Source organism: Chiloscyllium punctatum, chromosome 21 (assembly GCF_047496795.1).
Source record: "Chiloscyllium punctatum isolate Juve2018m chromosome 21, sChiPun1.3, whole genome shotgun sequence".
Lineage (NCBI taxonomy): Eukaryota > Metazoa > Chordata > Chondrichthyes > Orectolobiformes > Hemiscylliidae > Chiloscyllium > Chiloscyllium punctatum.
Window position 1 is genome coordinate 17,888,331 of NC_092759.1, and position 26,836 is coordinate 17,915,166.

The following is a 26,836-nucleotide window of genomic DNA, read 5'->3' on the forward strand; positions in this document are numbered from 1 at the left end:
CAGCAAGAGTCCAGGGAACGAGCATTGAAAAAAGGTAAGGCACAATTTTAATTCTATTGGAAGAGGCTAAATGGGCTGAAGGCCTCATCCTCTTACTGTCACTTATGCTCTTACGGTCATGTAGCAATTCTGACTGCTTTACACTAAATCGCACATCTCCAGTAGACTTGGTCTGGAAGTAAAATGGTATCTGTCTCAATGTTCAGGAAAGGCTCATTGGCAAGCTTATTACACTGGGACTGTCTCTGTGCTATGAGGTGAACGCACAAAACTCAGTCAGAAGCTCATGAACCCAATCCCAGAGTTACTGTCAGCGGGTCCAGGCTGAAGGGGTCCAGTGCAGAGGGAGTGCTGTAATATCGACTCTCCAAAGTGATATTAAATCATGATTGCATCCATGGTCTCTTGTGGGAGGATTGAATTCTAACTGTGTTATTGTCCCAAAAGCAATTGAACCGTTGATAGTGTCCTGGGCTGATATTCATCCCCTAAACATCATCAAGAAGAAAGTGTATCTATTCTCTCTCTTTCTTCCTTGTTTTCCAAGAAAACATGATGTTCATAAATTGACTCCCATCGCTTGCTCTGTTTAACTCTGGCGATACCTCAGAAACTTCTCCCTCTGCAAGTTTAATTGTTTACATTAAATCAGTTGTGCTCACTATTAAAAGTAGGGCAAGACAAATTGCAGATGAAGTGATCGTTAACCAATCTCTCAGAGAAAAATTATAGTTAGATATGTTCTAACTATAGGTCACAACGTCTGCCATCTACCTTCTGATGTTGACTTATCAGTGGATGTCAGGGAGGATTGCATCTAACTGTGTTATTGTCCTAAAAGCAGTTGAACCATTGATTGTATCCGCTGCTATGCTACTTCATCAAGAAGAGAGAGTATCCATTCTAGCTAAAAGTTGGATATACATTCGATATGTTCTAACGATAGGTCACAATGTCTGCCATTCACCTCCCGATGTTGACGGATCCGTGGATGTCAGGGTAGGATTTGAGCCGATGGTTGTCACTGTTGTGTCCACTGATGTAGACACCATTGTCTCAGTTGTCTTTGTTTCTGTTTAAGATAAATTTCATGGTGTCAGGTTTTATACTGAATACATTTTTTCATTCATTTCATCCTGTTTCCACATCAGAATGACATTCTGTTCAATGCTATGGATTGATGTCAATTTCCATTTGTTACAAACGGAAAGGGAATTGAACATCTCTTACACTCCTCCAGACTGAAACGCCAGACCTAGACTGAGCTTGCGCAAATCCAGGCTGCACGGTAGGTTGGCTAAGGGAGGACAACATTGCCACGTCATCTTTCAGAAAAGCCCAATTCGTACATTCTGACAGATATACTTTCCACTCGATCAACACTGGAAAGATAATTCCACTGGAGTGAAGGGCAAGGGACCATTCTGTACAAATTCATGGCAAAGGTGCGGAGAAATGTTTTTTGGTATGAAAACCAAGAGTCTTCAGTGCACAAAATGCAACTGAGTGCAGAAGGCTCAGTAACTGAGTGTGTTCAAGAATTTGATCAAAATATTTCTATATGGTAATAACATCAAGTGTTGCAGCAAGAGTCCAGGGAACTAGCCTTAAAAAAAAAGGAAGGCACAATTTCATTTTTGATACAACAGGCTAGATGGGCTGAATGGCCTCATCTTCCTGCTGTCACTTATGCCCTTACGTTCTGGAGCAATCCTAACTACTTCATACTAAAACACATGTATCTGGTGCACTTTGTCTGGGAATAAAATGGTAACTGTCACCCTGTTCAGGACAGGCACTTCAGCAGCTTATTATATTGGGACTCTCTCTGTACTCCATGGTGAGCGCAAAAATCTCAGGCAGAAACTTATCAAATCAACCCCAGAGTTACTTCCAGCAGATCCAGGCTGGAGGACAGCAATGCAGAGGTAGTGCTACAATATTGACTCTCCAAAGTGACTTTACTTTGTGATTGCTTCCGTAGTCTCTTGTGGGAGGATTGGATCTAAATGTGTTATTGCTCCAAAAGCAGTTGGAGCATTGATAGTATTCTGGGCTGATCGTCATCCCCTAAACATCATCAAGCACAGAGAGTATCCACTCTAGCTATTGCCTCCTTGGTTTCTAAGTTATCTTGATGTTCATAAATTAGCTCCCATCGCTCGCTCTATTAAACATTGGCTTTTCTTTAGAAATACCTACCTCTGGAAGTTTAATTTTTCACAGTAAATCAGTTATGCTCTCTATTAAAAGTAGGGCGAGACAAATTGCAGGTGAAGTGATCGTGTATAGTTGTACAGAATAATTAAAGTTGGATATGTTCTCATGATAGGTCACAATGTCTGCCACATACCTCCTGATGTTGATAGATCAGTGGATGTCAGGGTAGGATTTGAGCTGATGGTTACCACAGTTGTGTCCACTGAAGTAGACTCCATTGTCGAGTCCTCAGTTGTTGTCTTTGTTTCTGTTTAAGATAATTTTCATGGTGTCAGATTTTATACTGAATACATTTCCTTCATCCATTTCATTCTCTTTCCACATCAGAATCAGATTCCGTTCAGTGCTATGGTTTGATGTCAATTTCCATTTGTTACAAATGGAAAGGGACTTGTGCATCTTTTACACTCCTTCAGACAGAAACCCCAAACCCAGACTGAGTTTGCATTAATCCAGGCTGCACTTTCTCTGGAAGTAAAATGGTATCTGTCTCACTGTTCAGGACAGACACATTGGCAGCTTATTACATTGGGACGATCTCTGTGCTGTGGGGTTAGCGCATAAAACTCAGTCAGAAGCTCATTAACTCAACCCCAGAGTTACTGCCAGCAGATCCAGGCTGGAGGTCAGCACTGCAGAGGGAGTGCTGCAATATCGACACTCCAAAGTGACATTACTTTGTGATTGCTTCCATAGTCACTTGTTGGAGAATTGGATCTAACTGTGTTATTGGTTCAGAAGCTGTTGAACCATTGATTGTATCCTTGGCTAATCTTCATCTCCAAAATACCATCAAGAAGAGACAGTATCAATTCCACATATTTCTCCCTTGTTTTCTAAGTAATCTTGATGTTCATAAATTGGCTCCCATCACTTGCTTTGTTAAACATTGGCTATACTTCAGAAACTCGTCCCACTGGACATTTAATTGTTTACAATAAATTTGTCATGCACTGAATTAAAATTAGTGCCGGGAAAATTGCAGGTGAAGTGGTCGTGTACCAGTCTCTCAGAGACAACTTACAATTGGATATGTTCTAACAATAAGTCACAATGTCTGTCATTTACCTCCTGATGTTGACGGATCAGTGGGTGTCAGGGTAGGATTTGAGCCGATGGTTGTCACTGTTGTGTCCGCTGATGTAGACTCCATTGTCTCAGTCGTCTTTCTTTCTGTTTAAGATAGATTTGATACTGAATGCAGTTTTTTCAATCATTTCATCCTATTTCCACATCAGAATGACATTCTGTTCAATGCTACGGTTTGATGTCAATTTCCATTTTGTTACAAATGGAAAGGAAGTTGTGCATCTCTTACACTCCTCTGACCTAGACCGTGTCTAACATTCTTTCATACTTTCCACTGGATCAACACTGGAAAGATAATTCCACTGGAGTGAGGTCAAGGAGAACAGCACATTCTCGATAAATTCAGGACAACAACAAGGAGAAATGTATTTTAGTCTGAAAATGATGAGTCTTTAGTGCGCACAATGCAACTGCGTGCAGTAGGCTCAGTCACTGAGTGTGTTCAAGAATATGATCAAAATATTTCGATATGTTAATCGCATGAATTGCTGCAGCAAGAGTCCAGGGAACGAGCATTGAAAAAAGGTAAGGCACAATTTTAATTCTATTAGAAGAGGCTAAATGGGCTGAAGGCCTCATCCTCTTACTGTCACTTATGCTCTTACGGTCATGTAGCAATCCTGACTGCTTTACACTAAATCGCACATCTCCAGTAGACTTGGTCTGGAAGTAAAATGGTATCTGTCTCAATGTTCAGGAAAGGCTCATTGGCAAGCTTATTACACTGGGACTGTCTCTGTGCTATGAGGTGAACGCACAAAACTCAGTCAGAAGCTCATGAACCCAATCCCAGAGTTACTGTCAGCGGGTCCAGGCTGAAGGGGTCCAGTTCAGAGGGAGTGCTGGAATATCGACTCTCCAAAGTGATATTAAATCATGATTGCATCCATGGTCTCTTGTGGGAGGATTGAATTCTAACTGTGTTATTGTCCCAAAAGCAATTGAACCGTTGATAGTGTCCTGGGCTGATATTCATCCCCTAAACATCATCAAGAAGAAAGTGTATCTATTCTCTCTCTTTCTTCCTTGTTTTCCAAGAAAACATGATGTTCATAAATTGACTCCCATCGCTTGCTCTGTTTAACTCTGGCGATACCTCAGAAACTTCTCCCTCTGCAAGTTTAATTGTTTACATTAAATCAGTTGTGCTCACTATTAAAAGTAGGGCAAGACAAATTGCAGATGAAGTGATCGTTAACCAATCTATCAGAGAAAAATTATAATTAGATATGTTCTAACTATAGGTCACAACGTCTGCCATCTATCTTCTGATGTTGACTTATCAGTGGATGTCAGGGAGGATTGCATCTAACTGTGTTATTGTCCTAAAAGCAGTTGAACCATTGATTGTATCCGCTGCTATGCTACTTCATCAAGAAGAGAGAGTATCCATTCTAGCTAAAAGTTGGATATACATTCGATATGTTCTAACGATAGGTCACAATGTCTGCCATTCACCTCCCGATGTTGACGGATCCGTGGATGTCAGGGTAGGATTTGAGCCGATGGTTGTCACTGTTGTGTCCACTGATGTAGACACCATTGTCTCAGTTGTCTTTGTTTCTGTTTAAGATAAATTTCATGGTGTCAGGTTTTATACTGAATACATTTTTTCATTCATTTCATCCTGTTTCCACATCAGAATGACATTCTGTTCAATGCTATGGATTGATGTCAATTTCCATTTGTTACAAACGGAAAGGGAATTGAACATCTCTTACACTCCTCCAGACTGAAACCCCAGACCCAGACTGAGCTTGCGCAAATCCAGGCTGCACGGTAGGTTGGCTAAGGGAGGACAACATTGCCACGTCATCTTTCAGAAAAGCCCAATTCGTACATTCTGACAGATATACTTTCCACTCGATCAACACTGGAAAGATAATTCCACTGGAGTGAAGGGCAAGGGACCATTCTGTACAAATTCACGGCAAAGGTGCGGAGAAATGTTTTTTGGTATGAAAACCAAGAGTCTTCAGTGCACAAAATGCAACTGAGTGCAGAAGGCTCAGTAACTGAGTGTGTTCAAGAATTTGATCAAAATATTTCTATATGGTAATAACATCAAGTGTTGCAGCAAGAGTCCAGGGAACTAGCCTTAAAAAAAAAGGAAGGCACAATTTCATTTTTGATACAACAGGCTAGATGGGCTGAATGGCCTCATCTTCCTGCTGTCACTTATGCCCTTACGTTCTGGAGCAATCCTAACTACTTCATACTAAAACACACGTATCTGGTGCACTTTGTCTGGGAATAAAATGGTAACTGTCACCCTGTTCAGGACAGGCACTTCAGCAGCTTATTATATTGGGACTCTCTCTGTACTCCATGGTGAGCGCAAAAATCTCAGGCAGAAACTTAGCAAATCAACCCTAGAGTTACTTCCAGCAGATCCAGGCTGGAGGACAGCAATGCAGAGGTAGTGCTACAATATTGACTCTCCAAAGTGACTTTACTTTGTGATTGCTTCCGTAGTCTCTTGTGGGAGGATTGGATCTAAATGTGTTATTGCTCCAAAAGCAGTTGGAGCATTGATAGTATTCTGGGCTGATCGTCATCCCCTAAACATCATCAAGCACAGAGAGTATCCACTCTAGCTATTGCCTCCTTGGTTTCTAAGTTATCTTGATGTTCATAAATTACCTCCCATCGCTCGCTCTATTAAACATTGGCTTTTCTTTAGAAATACCTACCTCTGGAAGTTTAATTTTTCACAGTAAATCAGTTATGCTCTCTATTAAAAGTAGGGCGAGACAAATTGCAGGTGAAGTGATTGTGTATAGTTGTACAGAATAATTAAAGTTGGATATGTTCTCATGATAGGTCACAATGTCTGCCACATACCTCCTGATGTTGATAGATCAGTGGATGTCAGGGTAGGATTTGAGCTGATGGTTACCACAGTTGTGTCCACTGAAGTAGACTCCATTGTCGAGTCCTCAGTTGTTGTCTTTGTTTCTGTTTAAGATAATTTTCATGGTGTCAGATTTTATACTGAATACATTTCCTTCATCCATTTCATTCTCTTTCCACATCAGAATCAGATTCCGTTCAGTGCTATGGTTTGATGTCAATTTCCATTTGTTACAAATGGAAAGGGACTTGTGCATCTTTTACACTCCTTCAGACAGAAACCCCAAACCCAGACTGAGTTTGCATTAATCCAGGCTGCACTTTCTCTGGAAGTAAAATGGTATCTGTCTCACTGTTCAGGACAGATACATTGGCAGCTTATTACATTGGGACGATCTCTGTGCTGTGGGGTTAGCGCATAAAACTCAGTCAGAAGCTCATTAACTCAACCCCAGAGTTACTGCCAGCAGATCCAGGCTGGAGGTCAGCACTGCAGAGGGAGTGCTGCAATATCGACACTCCAAAGTGACATTACTTTGTGATTGCTTCCATAGTCACTTGTTGGAGAATTGGATCTAACTGTGTTATTGGTTCAGAAGCTGTTGAACCATTGATTGTATCCTTGGCTAATCTTCATCTCCAAAATACCATCAAGAAGAGACAGTATCAATTCCACATATTTCTCCCTTGTTTTCTAAGTAATCTTGATGTTCATAAATTGGCTCCCATCACTTGCTTTGTTAAACAGTGGCTATACTTCAGAAACTCGTCCCACTGGACATTTAATTGTTTACAATAAATTTGTCATGCACTGAATTAAAATTAGTGCCGGGAAAATTGCAAGTGAAGTGGTCGTGTACCAGTCTCTCAGAGACAACTTACAATTGGATATGTTCTAACAATAAGTCACAATGTCTGTCATTTACCTCCTGATGTTGACGGATCAGTGGGTGTCAGGGTAGGATTTGAGCCGATGGTTGTCACTGTTGTGTCCGCTGATGTAGACTCCATTGTCTCAGTCGTCTTTCTTTCTGTTTAAGATAGATTTGATACTGAATGCAGTTTTTTCAATCATTTCATCCTATTTCCACATCAGAATGACATTCTGTTCAATGCTACGGTTTGATGTCAATTTCCATTTTGTTACAAATGGAAAGGAAGTTGTGCATCTCTTACACTCCTCTGACCTAGACCGTGTCTAACATTCTTTCATACTTTCCACTGGATCAACACTGGAAAGATAATTCCACTGGAGTGAGGTCAAGGAGAACAGCACATTCTCGATAAATTCAGGACAACAACAAGGAGAAATGTATTTTAGTCTGAAAATGATGAGTCTTTAGTGCGCACAATGCAACTGCGTGCAGAAGGCTCAGTCACTGAGTGTGTTCAAGAATATGATCAAAATATTTCGATATGTTAATCGCATGAATTGCTGCAGCAAGAGTCCAGGGAACGAGCATTGAAAAAAGGTAAGGCACAATTTTAATTCTATTGGAAGAGGCTAAATGGGCTGAAGGCCTCATCCTCTTACTGTCACTTATGCTCTTACGGTCATGTAGCAATCCTGACTGCTTTACACTAAATCGCACATCTCCAGTAGACTTGGTCTGGAAGTAAAATGGTATCTGTCTCAATGTTCAGGAAAGGCTCATTGGCAAGCTTATTACACTGGGACTGTCTCTGTGCTATGAGGTGAACGCACAAAACTCAGTCAGAAGCTCATGAACCCAATCCCAGAGTTACTGTCAGCGGGTCCAGGCTGAAGGGGTCCAGTTCAGAGGGAGTGCTGGAATATCGACTCTCCAAAGTGATATTAAATCGTGATTGCATCCATGGTCTCTTGTGGGAGGATTGAATTCTAACTGTGTTATTGTCCCAAAAGCAGTTGAACCGTTGATAGTGTCCTGGGCTGATATTCATCCCCTAAACATCATCAAGAAGAAAGTGTATCTATTCTCTCTCTTTCTTCCTTGTTTTCCAAGAAAACATGATGTTCATAAATTGACTCCCATCGCTTGCTCTGTTTAACTCTGGCGATACCTCAGAAACTTCTCCCTCTGCAAGTTTAATTGTTTACATTAAATCAGTTGTGCTCACTATTAAAAGTAGGGCAAGACAAATTGCAGATGAAGTGATCGTTAACCAATCTATCAGAGAAAAATTATAGTTAGATATGTTCTAACTATAGGTCACAACGTCTGCCATCTACCTTCTGATGTTGACTTATCAGTGGATGTCAGGGAGGATTGCATCTAACTGTGTTATTGTCCTAAAAGCAGTTGAACCATTGATTGTATCCGCTGCTATGCTACTTCATCAAGAAGAGAGAGTATCCATTCTAGCTAAAAGTTGGATATACATTCGATATGTTCTAACGATAGGTCACAATGTCTGCCATTCACCTCCCGATGTTGACGGATCCGTGGATGTCAGGGTAGGATTTGAGCCGATGGTTGTCACTGTTGTGTCCACTGATGTAGACACCATTGTCTCAGTTGTCTTTGTTTCTGTTTAAGATAAATTTCATGGTGTCAGGTTTTATACTGAATACATTTTTTCATTCATTTCATCCTGTTTCCACATCAGAATGACATTCTGTTCAATGCTATGGATTGATGTCAATTTCCATTTGTTACAAACGGAAAGGGAATTGAACATCTCTTACACTCCTCCAGACTGAAACCCCAGGCCCAGACTGAGCTTGCGCAAATCCAGGCTGCACGGTAAGTTGGCTAAGGGAGGACAACATTGCCACGTCATCTTTCAGAAAAGCCCAATTCGTACATTCTGACAGATATACTTTCCACTCGATCAACACTGGAAAGATAATTCCACTGGAGTGAAGGGCAAGGGACCATTCTGTACAAATTCACGGCAAAGGTGCGGAGAAATGTTTTTTGGTATGAAAACCAAGAGTCTTCAGTGCACAAAATGCAACTGAGTGCAGAAGGCTCAGTAACTGAGTGTGTTCAAGAATTTGATCAAAATATTTCTATATCGTAATAACATCAAGTGTTGCAGCAAGAGTCCAGGGAACTAGCCTTAAAAAAAGGAAGGCACAATTTCATTTTTGATACAACAGGCTAGATGGGCTGAATGGCCTCATCCTCCTGCTGTCACTTATGCCCTTACGTTCTGGAGCAATCCTAACTACTTCATACTAAAACACACGTATCTGGTGCACTTTGTCTGGGAATAAAATGGTAACTGTCACCCTGTTCAGGACAGGCACTTCAGCAGCTTATTATATTGGGACTCTCTCTGCACTCCATGGTGAGCGCAAAAATCTCAGGCAGAAACTTATCAAATCAACCCTAGAGTTACTTCCTGCAGATTCAGGCTGGAGGACAGCAATGCAGAGGTAGTGCTACAATATTGACTCTCCAAAGTGACTTTACTTTGTGATTGCTTCCGTAGTCTCTTGTGGGAGGATTGGATCTAAATGTGTTCTTGCTCCAAAAGCAGTTGGAGCATTGATAGTATTCTGGGCTGATCGTCATCCCCTAAACATCATCAAGCACAGAGAGTATCCACTCTAGCTATTGCCTCCTTGGTTTCTAAGTTATCTTGATGTTCATAAATTAGCTCCCATCGCTCGCTCTATTAAACATTGGCTTTTCTTTAGAAATACCTACCTCTGGAAGTTTAATTTTTCACAGTAAATCAGTTATGCTCTCTATTAAAAGTAGGGCGAGACAAATTGCAGGTGAAGTGATCGTGTATAGTTGTACAGAATAATTAAAGTTGGATATGTTCTCATGATAGGTCACAATGTCTGCCACATACCTCCTGATGTTGATAGGTCAGTGGATGTCAGGGTAGGATTTGAGCTGATGGTTACCACAGTTGTGTCCACTGAAGTAGACTCCATTGTCGAGTCCTCAGTTGTTGTCTTTGTTTCTGTTTAAGATAATTTTCATGGTGTCAGATTTTATACTGAATACATTTCCTTCATCCATTTCATTCTCTTTCCACATCAGAATCAGATTCCGTTCAGTGCTATGGTTTGATGTCAATTTCCATTTGTTACAAATGGAAAGGGACTTGTGCATCTTTTACACTCCTTCAGACAGAAACCCCAAACCCAGACTGAGTTTGCATTAATCCAGGCTGCACTTTCTCTGGAAGTAAAATGGTATCTGTCTCACTGTTCAGGACAGACACATTGGCAGCTTATTACATTGGGACGATCTCTGTGCTGTGGGGTTAGCGCATAAAACTCAGTCAGAAGCTCATTAACTCAACCCCAGAGTTACTGCCAGCAGATCCAGGCTGGAGGTCAGCACTGCAGAGGGAGTGCTGCAATATCGACACTCCAAAGTGACATTACTTTGTGATTGCTTCCATAGTCACTTGTTGGAGAATTGGATCTAACTGTGTTATTGGTTCAGAAGCTGTTGAACCATTGATTGTATCCTTGGCTAATCTTCATCTCCAAAATACCATCAAGAAGAGACAGTATCAATTCCACATATTTCTCCCTTGTTTTCTAAGTAATCTTGATGTTCATAAATTGGCTCCCATCACTTGCTTTGTTAAACATTGGCTATACTTCAGAAACTCGTCCCACTGGACATTTAATTGTTTACAATAAATTTGTCATGCACTGAATTAAAATTAGTGCCGGGAAAATTGCAGGTGAAGTGGTCGTGTACCAGTCTCTCAGAGACAACTTACAATTGGATATGTTCTAACAATAAGTCACAATGTCTGTCATTTACCTCCTGATGTTGACGGATCAGTGGGTGTCAGGGTAGGATTTGAGCCGATGGTTGTCACTGTTGTGTCCGCTGATGTAGACTCCATTGTCTCAGTCGTCTTTCTTTCTGTTTAAGATAGATTTGATACTGAATGCAGTTTTTTCAATCATTTCATCCTATTTCCACATCAGAATGACATTCTGTTCAATGCTACGGTTTGATGTCAATTTCCATTTTGTTACAAATGGAAAGGAAGTTGTGCATCTCTTACACTCCTCTGACCTAGACCGTGTCTAACATTCTTTCATACTTTCCACTGGATCAACACTGGAAAGATAATTCCACTGGAGTGAGGTCAAGGAGAACAGCACATTCTCGATAAATTCAGGACAACAACAAGGAGAAATGTATTTTAGTCTGAAAATGATGAGTCTTTAGTGCGCACATTGCAACTGCGTGCAGTAGGCTCAGTCACTGAGTGTGTTCAAGAATATGATCAAAATATTTCGATATGTTAATCGCATGAATTGCTGCAGCAAGAGTCCAGGGAACGAGCATTGAAAAAAGGTAAGGCACAATTTTAATTCTATTAGAAGAGGCTAAATGGGCTGAAGGCCTCATCCTCTTACTGTCACTTATGCTCTTACGGTCATGTAGCAATCCTGACTGCTTTACACTAAATCGCACATCTCCAGTAGACTTGGTCTGGAAGTAAAATGGTATCTGTCTCAATGTTCAGGAAAGGCTCATTGGCAAGCTTATTACACTGGGACTGTCTCTGTGCTATGAGGTGAACGCACAAAACTCAGTCAGAAGCTCATGAACCCAATCCCAGAGTTACTGTCAGCGGGTCCAGGCTGAAGGGGTCCAGTTCAGAGGGAGTGCTGGAATATCGACTCTCCAAAGTGATATTAAATCATGATTGCATCCATGGTCTCTTGTGGGAGGATTGAATTCTAACTGTGTTATTGTCCCAAAAGCAATTGAACCGTTGATAGTGTCCTGGGCTGATATTCATCCCCTAAACATCATCAAGAAGAAAGTGTATCTATTCTCTCTCTTTCTTCCTTGTTTTCCAAGAAAACATGATGTTCATAAATTGACTCCCATCGCTTGCTCTGTTTAACTCTGGCGATACCTCAGAAACTTCTCCCTCTGCAAGTTTAATTGTTTACATTAAATCAGTTGTGCTCACTATTAAAAGTAGGGCAAGACAAATTGCAGATGAAGTGATCGTTAACCAATCTATCAGAGAAAAATTATAATTAGATATGTTCTAACTATAGGTCACAACGTCTGCCATCTATCTTCTGATGTTGACTTATCAGTGGATGTCAGGGAGGATTGCATCTAACTGTGTTATTGTCCTAAAAGCAGTTGAACCATTGATTGTATCCGCTGCTATGCTACTTCATCAAGAAGAGAGAGTATCCATTCTAGCTAAAAGTTGGATATACATTCGATATGTTCTAACGATAGGTCACAATGTCTGCCATTCACCTCCCGATGTTGACGGATCCGTGGATGTCAGGGTAGGATTTGAGCCGATGGTTGTCACTGTTGTGTCCACTGATGTAGACACCATTGTCTCAGTTGTCTTTGTTTCTGTTTAAGATAAATTTCATGGTGTCAGGTTTTATACTGAATACATTTTTTCATTCATTTCATCCTGTTTCCACATCAGAATGACATTCTGTTCAATGCTATGGATTGATGTCAATTTCCATTTGTTACAAACGGAAAGGGAATTGAACATCTCTTACACTCCTCCAGACTGAAACCCCAGACCCAGACTGAGCTTGCGCAAATCCAGGCTGCACGGTAGGTTGGCTAAGGGAGGACAACATTGCCACGTCATCTTTCAGAAAAGCCCAATTCGTACATTCTGACAGATATACTTTCCACTCGATCAACACTGGAAAGATAATTCCACTGGAGTGAAGGGCAAGGGACCATTCTGTACAAATTCACGGCAAAGGTGCGGAGAAATGTTTTTTGGTATGAAAACCAAGAGTCTTCAGTGCACAAAATGCAACTGAGTGCAGAAGGCTCAGTAACTGAGTGTGTTCAAGAATTTGATCAAAATATTTCTATATGGTAATAACATCAAGTGTTGCAGCAAGAGTCCAGGGAACTAGCCTTAAAAAAAAAGGAAGGCACAATTTCATTTTTGATACAACAGGCTAGATGGGCTGAATGGCCTCATCTTCCTGCTGTCACTTATGCCCTTACGTTCTGGAGCAATCCTAACTACTTCATACTAAAACACACGTATCTGGTGCACTTTGTCTGGGAATAAAATGGTAACTGTCACCCTGTTCAGGACAGGCACTTCAGCAGCTTATTATATTGGGACTCTCTCTGTACTCCATGGTGAGCGCAAAAATCTCAGGCAGAAACTTAGCAAATCAACCCTAGAGTTACTTCCAGCAGATCCAGGCTGGAGGACAGCAATGCAGAGGTAGTGCTACAATATTGACTCTCCAAAGTGACTTTACTTTGTGATTGCTTCCGTAGTCTCTTGTGGGAGGATTGGATCTAAATGTGTTATTGCTCCAAAAGCAGTTGGAGCATTGATAGTATTCTGGGCTGATCGTCATCCCCTAAACATCATCAAGCACAGAGAGTATCCACTCTAGCTATTGCCTCCTTGGTTTCTAAGTTATCTTGATGTTCATAAATTAGCTCCCATCGCTCGCTCTATTAAACATTGGCTTTTCTTTAGAAATACCTACCTCTGGAAGTTTAATTTTTCACAGTAAATCAGTTATGCTCTCTATTAAAAGTAGGGCGAGACAAATTGCAGGTGAAGTGATCGTGTATAGTTGTACAGAATAATTAAAGTTGGATATGTTCTCATGATAGGTCACAATGTCTGCCACATACCTCCTGATGTTGATAGATCAGTGGATGTCAGGGTAGGATTTGAGCTGATGGTTACCACAGTTGTGTCCACTGAAGTAGACTCCATTGTCGAGTCCTCAGTTGTTGTCTTTGTTTCTGTTTAAGATAATTTTCATGGTGTCAGATTTTATACTGAATACATTTCCTTCATCCATTTCATTCTCTTTCCACATCAGAATCAGATTCCGTTCAGTGCTATGGTTTGATGTCAATTTCCATTTGTTACAAATGGAAAGGGACTTGTGCATCTTTTACACTCCTTCAGACAGAAACCCCAAACCCAGACTGAGTTTGCATTAATCCAGGCTGCACTTTCTCTGGAAGTAAAATGGTATCTGTCTCACTGTTCAGGACAGATACATTGGCAGCTTATTACATTGGGACGATCTCTGTGCTGTGGGGTTAGCGCATAAAACTCAGTCAGAAGCTCATTAACTCAACCCCAGAGTTACTGCCAGCAGATCCAGGCTGGAGGTCAGCACTGCAGAGGGAGTGCTGCAATATCGACACTCCAAAGTGACATTACTTTGTGATTGCTTCCATAGTCACTTGTTGGAGAATTGGATCTAACTGTGTTATTGGTTCAGAAGCTGTTGAACCATTGATTGTATCCTTGGCTAATCTTCATCTCCAAAATACCATCAAGAAGAGACAGTATCAATTCCACATATTTCTCCCTTGTTTTCTAAGTAATCTTGATGTTCATAAATTGGCTCCCATCACTTGCTTTGTTAAACATTGGCTATACTTCAGAAACTCGTCCCACTGGACATTTAATTGTTTACAATAAATTTGTCATGCACTGAATTAAAATTAGTGCCGGGAAAATTGCAGGTGAAGTGGTCGTGTACCAGTCTCTCAGAGACAACTTACAATTGGATATGTTCTAACAATAAGTCACAATGTCTGTCATTTACCTCCTGATGTTGACGGATCAGTGGGTGTCAGGGTAGGATTTGAGCCGATGGTTGTCACTGTTGTGTCCGCTGATGTAGACTCCATTGTCTCAGTCGTCTTTCTTTCTGTTTAAGATAGATTTGATACTGAATGCAGTTTTTTCAATCATTTCATCCTATTTCCACATCAGAATGACATTCTGTTCAATGCTACGGTTTGATGTCAATTTCCATTTTGTTACAAATGGAAAGGAAGTTGTGCATCTCTTACACTCCTCTGACCTAGACCGTGTCTAACATTCTTTCATACTTTCCACTGGATCAACACTGGAAAGATAATTCCACTGGAGTGAGGTCAAGGAGAACAGCACATTCTCGATAAATTCAGGACAACAACAAGGAGAAATGTATTTTAGTCTGAAAATGAGTCTTTAGTGCGCACAATGCAACTGCGTGCAGAAGGCTCAGTCACTGAGTGTGTTCAAGAATATGATCAAAATATTTCGATATGTTAATCGCATGAATTGCTGCAGCAAGAGTCCAGGGAACGAGCATTGAAAAAAGGTAAGGCACAATTTTAATTCTATTGGAAGAGGCTAAATGGGCTGAAGGCCTCATCCTCTTACTGTCACTTATGCTCTTACGGTCATGTAGCAATCCTGACTGCTTTACACTAAATCGCACATCTGGAAGTAAAATGGTATCTGTCTCAATGTTCAGGAAAGGCTCATTGGCAAGCTTATTACACTGGGACTGTCTCTGTGCTATGAGGTGAACGCACAAAACTCAGTCAGATGCTCATGAACCCAATCCCAGAGTTACTGTCAGCAGGTCCAGGCTGAAGGGGTCCAGTGCAGAGGGAGTGCTGTAATATCGACTCTCCAAAGTGATATTAAATCGTGATTGCATCCATGGTCTCTTGTGGGAGGATTGAATTCTAACTGTGTTATTGTCCCAAAAGCAATTGAACCGTTGATAGTGTCCTGGGCTGATATTCATCCCCTAAACATCATCAAGAAGAAAGTGTATCTATTCTCTCTCTTTCTTCCTTGTTTTCCAAGAAAACATGATGTTCATAAATTGACTCCCATCGCTTGCTCTGTTTAACTCTGGCGATACCTCAGAAACTTCTCCCTCTGCAAGTTTAATTGTTTACATTAAATCAGTTGTGCTCACTATTAAAAGTAGGGCAAGACAAATTGCAGATGAAGTGATCGTTAACCAATCTCTCAGAGAAAAATTATAGTTAGATATGTTCTAACTATAGGTCACAACGTCTGCCATCTACCTTCTGATGTTGACTTATCAGTGGATGTCAAGGAGGATTGCATCTAACTGTGTTATTGTCCTAAAAGCAGTTGAACCATTGATTGTATCCGGTGCTATGCTACTTCATCAAGAAGAGAGAGTATCCATTCTAGCTAAAAGTTGGATATACATTCGATATGTTCTAACGATAGGTCACAATGTCTGCCATTCACCTCCCGATGTTGACGGATCCGTGGATGTCAGGGTAGGATTTGAGCCGATGGTTGTCACTGTTGTGTCCACTGATGTAGACACCATTGTCTCAGTTGTCTTTGTTTCTGTTTAAGATAAATTTCATGGTGTCAGGTTTTATACTGAATACATTTTTTCATTCATTTCATCCTGTTTCCACATCAGAATGACATTCTGTTCAATGCTATGGATTGATGTCAATTTCCATTTGTTACAAACGGAAAGGGAATTGAACATCTCTTACACTCCTCCAGACTGAAACCCCAGACCCAGACTGAGCTTGCGCAAATCCAGGCTGCACGGTAGGTTGGCTAAGGGAGGACAACATTGCCACGTCATCTTTCAGAAAAGCCCAATTCGTACATTCTGACAGACATACTTTCCACTCGATCAACACTGGAAAGATAATTCCACTGGAGTGAAGGGCAAGGGACCATTCTGTACAAATTCACGGCAAAGGTGCGGAGAAATGTTTTTTGGTATGAAAACCAAGAGTCTTCAGTGCACAAAATGCAACTGAGTGCAGAAGGCTCAGTAACTGAGTGTGTTCAAGAATTTGATCAAAATATTTCTATATGGTAATAACATCAAGTGTTGCAGCAAGAGTCCAGGGAACTAGCCTTAAAAAAATAGGAAGGCACAATTTCATTTTTGATACAACAGGCTAGATGGGCTGAATGGCCTCATCTTCCTGCTGTCACTTATGCCCTTACGTTCTGGAGCAATCCTAACTACTTCATACTAAAACACACGTATCTGGTGCACTTTGTCTGGGAATAAAATGGTAACTGTCACCCTGTTCAGGACAGGCACTTCAGCAGCTTATTATATTGGGACTCTCTCTGTACTCCATGGTGAGCGCAAAAATCTCAGGCAGAAACTTAGCAAATCAACCCTAGAGTTACTTCCAGCAGATCCAGGCTGGAGGACAGCAATGCAGAGGTAGTGCTACAATATTGACTCTCCAAAGTGACTTTACTTTGTGATTGCTTCCGTAGTCTCTTGTGGGAGGATTGGATCTAAATGTGTTATTGCTCCAAAAGCAGTTGGAGCATTGATAGTATTCTGGGCTGATCGTCATCCCCTAAACATCATCAAGCACAGAGAGTATCCACTCTAGCTATTGCCTCCTTGGTTTCTAAGTTATCTTGATGTTCATAAATTAGCTCCCATCGCTCGCTCTATTAAACATTGGCTTTTCTTTAGAAATACCTACCTCTGGAAGTTTAATTTTTCACAGTAAATCAGTTATGCTCTCTATTAAAAGTAGGGCGAGACAAATTGCAGGTGAAGTGATCGTGTACAGTTGTACAGAATAATTAAAGTTGGATATGTTCTCATGATAGGTCACAATGTCTGCCACATACCTCCTGATGTTGATAGATCAGTGGATGTCAGGGTAGGATTTGAGATGATGGTTACCACAGTTGTGTCCACTGAAGTAGACTCCATTGTCGAGTCCTCAGTTGTTGTCTTTGTTTCTGTTTAAGATAATTTTCATGGTGTCAGATTTTATACTGAATACATTTCCTTCATCCATTTCATTCTCTTTCCACATCAGAATCAGATTCCGTTCAGTGCTATGGTTTGATGTCAATTTCCATTTGTTACAAATGGAAAGGGACTTGTGCATCTTTTACACTCCTTCAGACAGAAACCCCAAACCCAGACTGAGTTTGCATTAATCCAGGCTGCACTTTCTCTGGAAGTAAAATGGTATCTGTCTCACTGTTCAGGACAGACACATTGGCAGCTTATTACATTGGGACGATCTCTGTGCTGTGGGGTTAGCGCATAAAACTCAGTCAGAAGCTCATTAACTCAACCCCAGAGTTACTGCCAGCAGATCCAGGCTGGAGGTCAGCACTGCAGAGGGAGTGCTGCAATATCGACACTCCAAAGTGACATTACTTTGTGATTGCTTCCATAGTCACTTGTTGGAGAATTGGATCTAACTGTGTTATTGGTTCAGAAGCTGTTGAACCATTGATTGTATCCTTGGCTAATCTTCATCTCCAAAATACCATCAAGAAGAGACAGTATCAATTCCACATATTTCTCCCTTGTTTTCTAAGTAATCTTGATGTTCATAAATTGGCTCCCATCACTTGCTTTGTTAAACATTGGCTATACTTCAGAAACTCGTCCCACTGGACATTTAATTGTTTACAATAAATTTGTCATGCACTGAATTAAAATTAGTGCCGGGAAAATTGCAGGTGAAGTGGTCGTGTACCAGTCTCTCAGAGACAACTTACAATTGGATATGTTCTAACAATAAGTCACAATGTCTGTCATTTACCTCCTGATGTTGACGGATCAGTGGGTGTCAGGGTAGGATTTGAGCCGATGGTTGTCACTGTTGTGTCCGCTGATGTAGACTCCATTGTCTCAGTCGTCTTTCTTTCTGTTTAAGATAGATTTGATACTGAATGCAGTTTTTTCAATCATTTCATCCTATTTCCACATCAGAATGACATTCTGTTCAATGCTACGGTTTGATGTCAATTTCCATTTTGTTACAAATGGAAAGGAAGTTGTGCATCTCTTACACTCCTCTGACCTAGACCGTGTCTAACATTCTTTCATACTTTCCACTGGATCAACACTGGAAAGATAATTCCACTGGAGTGAGGTCAAGGAGAACAGCACATTCTCGATAAATTCAGGACAACAACAAGGAGAAATGTATTTTAGTCTGAAAATGATGAGTCTTTAGTGCGCACAATGCAACTGCGTGCAGAAGGCTCAGTCACTGAGTGTGTTCAAGAATATGATCAAAATATTTCGATATGTTAATCGCATGAATTGCTGCAGCAAGAGTCCAGGGAACGAGCATTGAAAAAAGGTAAGGCACAATTTTAATTCTATTAGAAGAGGCTAAATGGGCTGAAGGCCTCATCCTCTTACTGTCACTTATGCTCTTACGGTCATGTAGCAATCCTGACTGCTTTACACTAAATCGCACATCTCCAGTAGACTTGGTCTGGAAGTAAAATGGTATCTGTCTCAATGTTCAGGAAAGGCTCATTGGCAAGCTTATTACACTGGGACTGTCTCTGTGCTATGAGGTGAACGCACAAAACTCAGTCAGAAGCTCATGAACCCAATCCCAGAGTTACTGTCAGCAGGTCCAGGCTGAAGGGGTCCAGTTCAGAGGGAGTGCTGTAATATCGACTCTCCAAAGTGATATTAAATCGTGATTGCATCCATGGTCTCTTGTGGGAGGATTGAATTCTAACTGTGTTATTGTCCCAAAAGCAATTGAACCGTTGATAGTGTCCTGGGCTGATATTCATCCCCTAAACATCATCAAGAAGAAAGTGTATCTATTCTCTCTCTTTCTCCCTTGTTTTCCAAGAAAACATGATGTTCATAAATTGACTCCCATCGCTTGCTCTGTTTAACTCTGGCGATACCTCAGAAACTTCTCCCTCTGCAAGTTTAATTGTTTACATTAAATCAGTTGTGCTCACTATTAAAAGTAGGGCAAGACAAATTGCAGATGAAGTGATCGTTAACCAATCTCTCAGAGAAAAATTATAGTTAGATATGTTCTAACTATAGGTCACAACGTCTGCCATCTACCTTCTGATTTGACTTATCAGTGGATGTCAGGGAGGATTGCATCTAACTGTGTTATTGTCCTAAAAGCAGTTGAACCATTGATTGTATCCGCTGCTATGCTACTTCATCAAGAAGAGAGAGTATCCATTCTAGCTAAAAGTTGGATATACATTCGATATGTTCTAACGATAGGTCACAATGTCTGCCATTCACCTCCCGATGTTGACGGATCCGTGGATGTCAGGGTAGGATTTGAGCCGATGGTTGTCACTGTTGTGTCCACTGATGTAGACACCATTGTCTCAGTTGTCTTTGTTTCTGTTTAAGATAAATTTCATGGTGTCAGGTTTTATACTGAATACATTTTTTCATTCATTTCATCCTGTTTCCACATCAGAATGACATTCTGTTCAATGCTATGGATTGATGTCAATTTCCATTTGTTACAAACGGAAAGGGAATTGAACATCTCTTACACTCCTCCAGACTGAAACCCCAGACCCAGACTGAGCTTGCGCAAATCCAGGCTGCACGGTAGGTTGGCTAAGGGAGGACAACATTGCCACGTCATCTTTCAGAAAAGCCCAATTCGTACATTCTGACAGATATACTTTCCACTCGATCAACACTGGAAAGATAATTCCACTGGAGTGAAGGGCAAGGGACCATTCTGTACAAATTCACGGCAAAGGTGCGGAGAAATGTTTTTTGGTATGAAAACCAAGAGTCTTCAGTGCACAAAATGCAACTGAGTGCAGAAGGCTCAGTAACTGAGTGTGTTCAAGAATTTGATCAAAATATTTCTATATGGTAATAACATCAAGTGTTGCAGCAAGAGTCCAGGGAACTAGCCTTAAAAAAAAAGGAAGGCACAATTTCATTTTTGATACAACAGGCTAGATGGGCTGAATGGCCTCATCTTCCTGCTGTCACTTATGCCCTTACGTTCTGGAGCAATCCTAACTACTTCATACTAAAACACACGTATCTGGTGCACTTTGTCTGGGAATAAAATGGTAACTGTCACCCTGTTCAGGACAGGCACTTCAGCAGCTTATTATATTGGGACTCTCTCTGTACTCCATGGTGAGCGCAAAAATCTCAGGCAGAAACTTAGCAAATCAACCCTAGAGTTACTTCCAGCAGATCCAGGCTGGAGGACAGCAATGCAGAGGTAGTGCTACAATATTGACTCTCCAAAGTGACTTTACTTTGTGATTGCTTCCGTAGTCTCTTGTGGGAGGATTGGATCTAAATGTGTTATTGCTCCAAAAGCAGTTGGAGCATTGATAGTATTCTGGGCTGATCGTCATCCCCTAAACATCATCAAGCACAGAGAGTATCCACTCTAGCTATTGCCTCCTTGGTTTCTAAGTTATCTTGATGTTCATAAATTAGCTCCCATCGCTCGCTCTATTAAACATTGGCTTTTCTTTAGAAATACCTACCTCTGGAAGTTTAATTTTTCACAGTAAATCAGTTATGCTCTCTATTAAAAGTAGGGCGAGACAAATTGCAGGTGAAGTGATCGTGTATAGTTGTACAGAATAATTAAAGTTGGATATGTTCTCATGATAGGTCACAATGTCTGCCACATACCTCCTGATGTTGATAGATCAGTGGATGTCAGGGTAGGATTTGAGCTGATGGTTACCACAGTTGTGTCCACTGAAGTAGACTCCATTGTCGAGTCCTCAGTTGTTGTCTTTGTTTCTGTTTAAGATAATTTTCATGGTGTCAGATTTTATACTGAATACATTTCCTTCATCCATTTCATTCTCTTTCCACATCAGAATCAGATTCCGTTCAGTGCTATGGTTTGATGTCAATTTCCATTTGTTACAAATGGAAAGGGACTTGTGCATCTTTTACACTCCTTCAGACAGAAACCCCAAACCCAGACTGAGTTTGCATTAATCCAGGCTGCACTTTCTCTGGAAGTAAAATGGTATCTGTCTCACTGTTCAGGACAGATACATTGGCAGCTTATTACATTGGGACGATCTCTGTGCTGTGGGGTTAGCGCATAAAACTCAGTCAGAAGCTCATTAACTCAACCCCAGAGTTACTGCCAGCAGATCCAGGCTGGAGGTCAGCACTGCAGAGGGAGTGCTGCAATATCGACACTCCAAAGTGACATTACTTTGTGATTGCTTCCATAGTCACTTGTTGGAGAATTGGATCTAACTGTGTTATTGGTTCAGAAGCTGTTGAACCATTGATTGTATCCTTGGCTAATCTTCATCTCCAAAATACCATCAAGAAGAGACAGTATCAATTCCACATATTTCTCCCTTGTTTTCTAAGTAATCTTGATGTTCATAAATTGGCTCCCATCACTTGCTTTGTTAAACATTGGCTATACTTCAGAAACTCGTCCCACTGGACATTTAATTGTTTACAATAAATTTGTCATGCACTGAATTAAAATTAGTGCCGGGAAAATTGCAGGTGAAGTGGTCGTGTACCAGTCTCTCAGAGACAACTTACAATTGGATATGTTCTAACAATAAGTCACAATGTCTGTCATTTACCTCCTGATGTTGACGGATCAGTGGGTGTCAGGGTAGGATTTGAGCCGATGGTTGTCACTGTTGTGTCCGCTGATGTAGACTCCATTGTCTCAGTCGTCTTTCTTTCTGTTTAAGATAGATTTGATACTGAATGCAGTTTTTTCAATCATTTCATCCTATTTCCACATCAGAATGGCATTCTGTTCAATGCTACGGTTTGATGTCAATTTCCATTTTGTTACAAATTGAAAGGAAGTTGTGCATCTCTTACACTCCTCTGACCTAGACCGTGTCTAACATTCTTTCATACTTTCCACTGGATCAACACTGGAAAGATAATTCCACTGGAGTGAGGTCAAGGAGAACAGCACATTCTCGATAAATTCAGGACAACAACAAGGAGAAATGTATTTTAGTCTGAAAATGAGTCTTTAGTGCGCACAATGCAACTGCGTGCAGAAGGCTCAGTCACTGAGTGTGTTCAAGAATATGATCAAAATATTTCGATATGTTAATCGCATGAATTGCTGCAGCAAGAGTCCAGGGAACGAGCATTGAAAAAAGGTAAGGCACAATTTTAATTCTATTGGAAGAGGCTAAATGGGCTGAAGGCCTCATCCTCTTACTGTCACTTATGCTCTTACGGTCATGTAGCAATCCTGACTGCTTTACACTAAATCGCACATCTGGAAGTAAAATGGTATCTGTCTCAATGTTCAGGAAAGGCTCATTGGCAAGCTTATTACACTGGGACTGTCTCTGTGCTATGAGGTGAACGCACAAAACTCAGTCAGATGCTCATGAACCCAATCCCAGAGTTACTGTCAGCAGGTCCAGGCTGAAGGGGTCCAGTGCAGAGGGAGTGCTGTAATATCGACTCTCCAAAGTGATATTAAATCGTGATTGCATCCATGGTCTCTTGTGGGAGGATTGAATTCTAACTGTGTTATTGTCCCAAAAGCAATTGAACCGTTGATAGTGTCCTGGGCTGATATTCATCCCCTAAACATCATCAAGAAGAAAGTGTATCTATTCTCTCTCTTTCTTCCTTGTTTTCCAAGAAAACATGATGTTCATAAATTGACTCCCATCGCTTGCTCTGTTTAACTCTGGCGATACCTCAGAAACTTCTCCCTCTGCAAGTTTAATTGTTTACATTAAATCAGTTGTGCTCACTATTAAAAGTAGGGCAAGACAAATTGCAGATGAAGTGATCGTTAACCAATCTCTCAGAGAAAAATTATAGTTAGATATGTTCTAACTATAGGTCACAACGTCTGCCATCTACCTTCTGATGTTGACTTATCAGTGGATGTCAAGGAGGATTGCATCTAACTGTGTTATTGTCCTAAAAGCAGTTGAACCATTGATTGTATCCGGTGCTATGCTACTTCATCAAGAAGAGAGAGTATCCATTCTAGCTAAAAGTTGGATATACATTCGATATGTTCTAACGATAGGTCACAATGTCTGCCATTCACCTCCCGATGTTGACGGATCCGTGGATGTCAGGGTAGGATTTGAGCCGATGGTTGTCACTGTTGTGTCCACTGATGTAGACACCATTGTCTCAGTTGTCTTTGTTTCTGTTTAAGATAAATTTCATGGTGTCAGGTTTTATACTGAATACATTTTTTCATTCATTTCATCCTGTTTCCACATCAGAATGACATTCTGTTCAATGCTATGGATTGATGTCAATTTCCATTTGTTACAAACGGAAAGGGAATTGAACATCTCTTACACTCCTCCAGACTGAAACCCCAGACCCAGACTGAGCTTGCGCAAATCCAGGCTGCACGGTAGGTTGGCTAAGGGAGGACAACATTGCCACGTCATCTTTCAGAAAAGCCCAATTCGTACATTCTGACAGATATACTTTCCACTCGATCAACACTGGAAAGATAATTCCACTGGAGTGAAGGGCAAGGGACCATTCTGTACAAATTCACGGCAAAGGTGCGGAGAAATGTTTTTTGGTATGAAAACCAAGAGTCTTCAGTGCACAAAATGCAACTGAGTGCAGAAGGCTCAGTAACTGAGTGTGTTCAAGAATTTGATCAAAATATTTCTATATGGTAATAACATCAAGTGTTGCAGCAAGAGTCCAGGGAACTAGCCTTAAAAAAAAAGGAAGGCACAATTTCATTTTTGATACAACAGGCTAGATGGGCTGAATGGCCTCATCTTCCTGCTGTCACTTATGCCCTTACGTTCTGGAGCAATCCTAACTACTTCATACTAAAACCCACGTATCTGGTGCACTTTGTCTGGGAATAAAATGGTAACTGTCACCCTGTTCAGGACAGGCACTTCAGCAGCTTATTATATTGGGACTCTCTCTGTACTCCATGGTGAGCGCAAAAATCTCAGGCAGAAACTTAGCAAATCAACCCTAGAGTTACTTCCAGCAGATCCAGGCTGGAGGACAGCAATGCAGAGGTAGTGCTACAATATTGACTCTCCAAAGTGACTTTACTTTGTGATTGCTTCCGTAGTCTCTTGTGGGAGGATTGGATCTAAATGTGTTATTGCTCCAAAAGCAGTTGGAGCATTGATAGTATTCTGGGCTGATCGTCATCCCCTAAACATCATCAAGCACAGAGAGTATCCACTCTAGCTATTGCCTCCTTGGTTTCTAAGTTATCTTGATGTTCATAAATTAGCTCCCATCGCTCGCTCTATTAAATATTGGCTTTTCTTTAGAAATACCTACCTCTGGAAGTTTAATTTTTCACAGTAAATCAGTTATGCTCTCTATTAAAAGTAGGGCGAGACAAATTGCAGGTGAAGTGATCGTGTACAGTTGTACAGAATAATTAAAGTTGGATATGTTCTCATGATAGGTCACAATGTCTGCCACATACCTCCTGATGTTGATAGATCAGTGGATGTCAGGGTAGGATTTGAGCTGATGGTTACCACAGTTGTGTCCACTGAAGTAGACTCCATTGTCGAGTCCTCAGTTGTTGTCTTTGTTTCTGTTTAAGATAATTTTCATGGTGTCAGATTTTATACTGAATACATTTCCTTCATCCATTTCATTCTCTTTCCACATCAGAATCAGATTCCGTTCAGTGCTATGGTTTGATGTCAATTTCCATTTGTTACAAATGGAAAGGGACTTGTGCATCTTTTACACTCCTTCAGACAGAAACCCCAAACCCAGACTGAGTTTGCATTAATCCAGGCTGCACTTTCTCTGGAAGTAAAATGGTATCTGTCTCACTGTTCAGGACAGACACATTGGCAGCTTATTACATTGGGACGATCTCTGTGCTGTGGGGTTAGCGCATAAAACTCAGTCAGAAGCTCATTAACTCAACCCCAGAGTTACTGCCAGCAGATCCAGGCTGGAGGTCAGCACTGCAGAGGGAGTGCTGCAATATCGACACTCCAAAGTGACATTACTTTGTGATTGCTTCCATAGTCACTTGTTGGAGAATTGGATCTAACTGTGTTATTGGTTCAGAAGCTGTTGAACCATTGATTGTATCCTTGGCTAATCTTCATCTCCAAAATACCATCAAGAAGAGACAGTATCAATTCCACATATTTCTCCCTTGTTTTCTAAGTAATCTTGATGTTCATAAATTGGCTCCCATCACTTGCTTTGTTAAACATTGGCTATACTTCAGAAACTCGTCCCACTGGACATTTAATTGTTTACAATAAATTTGTCATGCACTGAATTAAAATTAGTGCCGGGAAAATTGCAGGTGAAGTGGTCGTGTACCAGTCTCTCAGAGACAACTTACAATTGGATATGTTCTAACAATAAGTCACAATGTCTGTCATTTACCTCCTGATGTTGACGGATCAGTGGGTGTCAGGGTAGGATTTGAGCCGATGGTTGTCACTGTTGTGTCCGCTGATGTAGACTCCATTGTCTCAGTCGTCTTTCTTTCTGTTTAAGATAGATTTGATACTGAATGCAGTTTTTTCAATCATTTCATCCTATTTCCACATCAGAATGACATTCTGTTCAATGCTACGGTTTGATGTCAATTTCCATTTTGTTACAAATGGAAAGGAAGTTGTGCATCTCTTACACTCCTCTGACCTAGACCGTGTCTAACATTCTTTCATACTTTCCACTGGATCAACACTGGAAAGATAATTCCACTGGAGTGAGGTCAAGGAGAACAGCACATTCTCGATAAATTCAGGACAACAACAAGGAGAAATGTATTTTAGTCTGAAAATGATGAGTCTTTAGTGCGCACAATGCAACTGCGTGCAGAAGGCTCAGTCACTGAGTGTGTTCAAGAATATGATCAAAATATTTCGATATGTTAATCGCATGAATTGCTGCAGCAAGAGTCCAGGGAACGAGCATTGAAAAAAGGTAAGGCACAATTTTAATTCTATTAGAAGAGGCTAAATGGGCTGAAGGCCTCATCCTCTTACTGTCACTTATGCTCTTACGGTCATGTAGCAATCCTGACTGCTTTACACTAAATCGCACATCTCCAGTAGACTTGGTCTGGAAGTAAAATGGTATCTGTCTCAATGTTCAGGAAAGGCTCATTGGCAAGCTTATTACACTGGGACTGTCTCTGTGCTATGAGGTGAACGCACAAAACTCAGT

General features: G+C 40.9%; 1 protein-coding gene across 1 annotated transcript in view; it reads right to left on the bottom strand.

Annotated features, from left to right (window-relative positions):
- Positions 1-26,836, bottom strand: part of LOC140492614 (uncharacterized) — a 162,883-nt gene that overhangs the window by 53,541 nt on the left and 82,506 nt on the right. The window contains exons 24-44 of the mRNA XM_072591626.1: positions 26,048-26,152; positions 25,113-25,226; positions 23,727-23,831; positions 22,267-22,371; positions 21,332-21,445; positions 19,946-20,050; positions 18,468-18,572; positions 17,533-17,646; positions 16,147-16,251; positions 14,687-14,791; positions 13,752-13,865; positions 12,366-12,470; positions 10,887-10,991; positions 9,952-10,065; positions 8,568-8,672; positions 7,089-7,193; positions 6,154-6,267; positions 4,768-4,872; positions 3,289-3,393; positions 2,354-2,467; positions 968-1,072 (exon numbers count right to left, since the gene is read on the bottom strand). Coding sequence (XP_072447727.1) covers positions 968-1,072; positions 2,354-2,467; positions 3,289-3,393; positions 4,768-4,872; positions 6,154-6,267; positions 7,089-7,193; positions 8,568-8,672; positions 9,952-10,065; positions 10,887-10,991; positions 12,366-12,470; positions 13,752-13,865; positions 14,687-14,791; positions 16,147-16,251; positions 17,533-17,646; positions 18,468-18,572; positions 19,946-20,050; positions 21,332-21,445; positions 22,267-22,371; positions 23,727-23,831; positions 25,113-25,226; positions 26,048-26,152 — 2,268 coding nt within the window. The remainder of the gene's footprint in view (positions 1-967; positions 1,073-2,353; positions 2,468-3,288; positions 3,394-4,767; positions 4,873-6,153; positions 6,268-7,088; positions 7,194-8,567; positions 8,673-9,951; positions 10,066-10,886; positions 10,992-12,365; positions 12,471-13,751; positions 13,866-14,686; positions 14,792-16,146; positions 16,252-17,532; positions 17,647-18,467; positions 18,573-19,945; positions 20,051-21,331; positions 21,446-22,266; positions 22,372-23,726; positions 23,832-25,112; positions 25,227-26,047; positions 26,153-26,836) is intronic.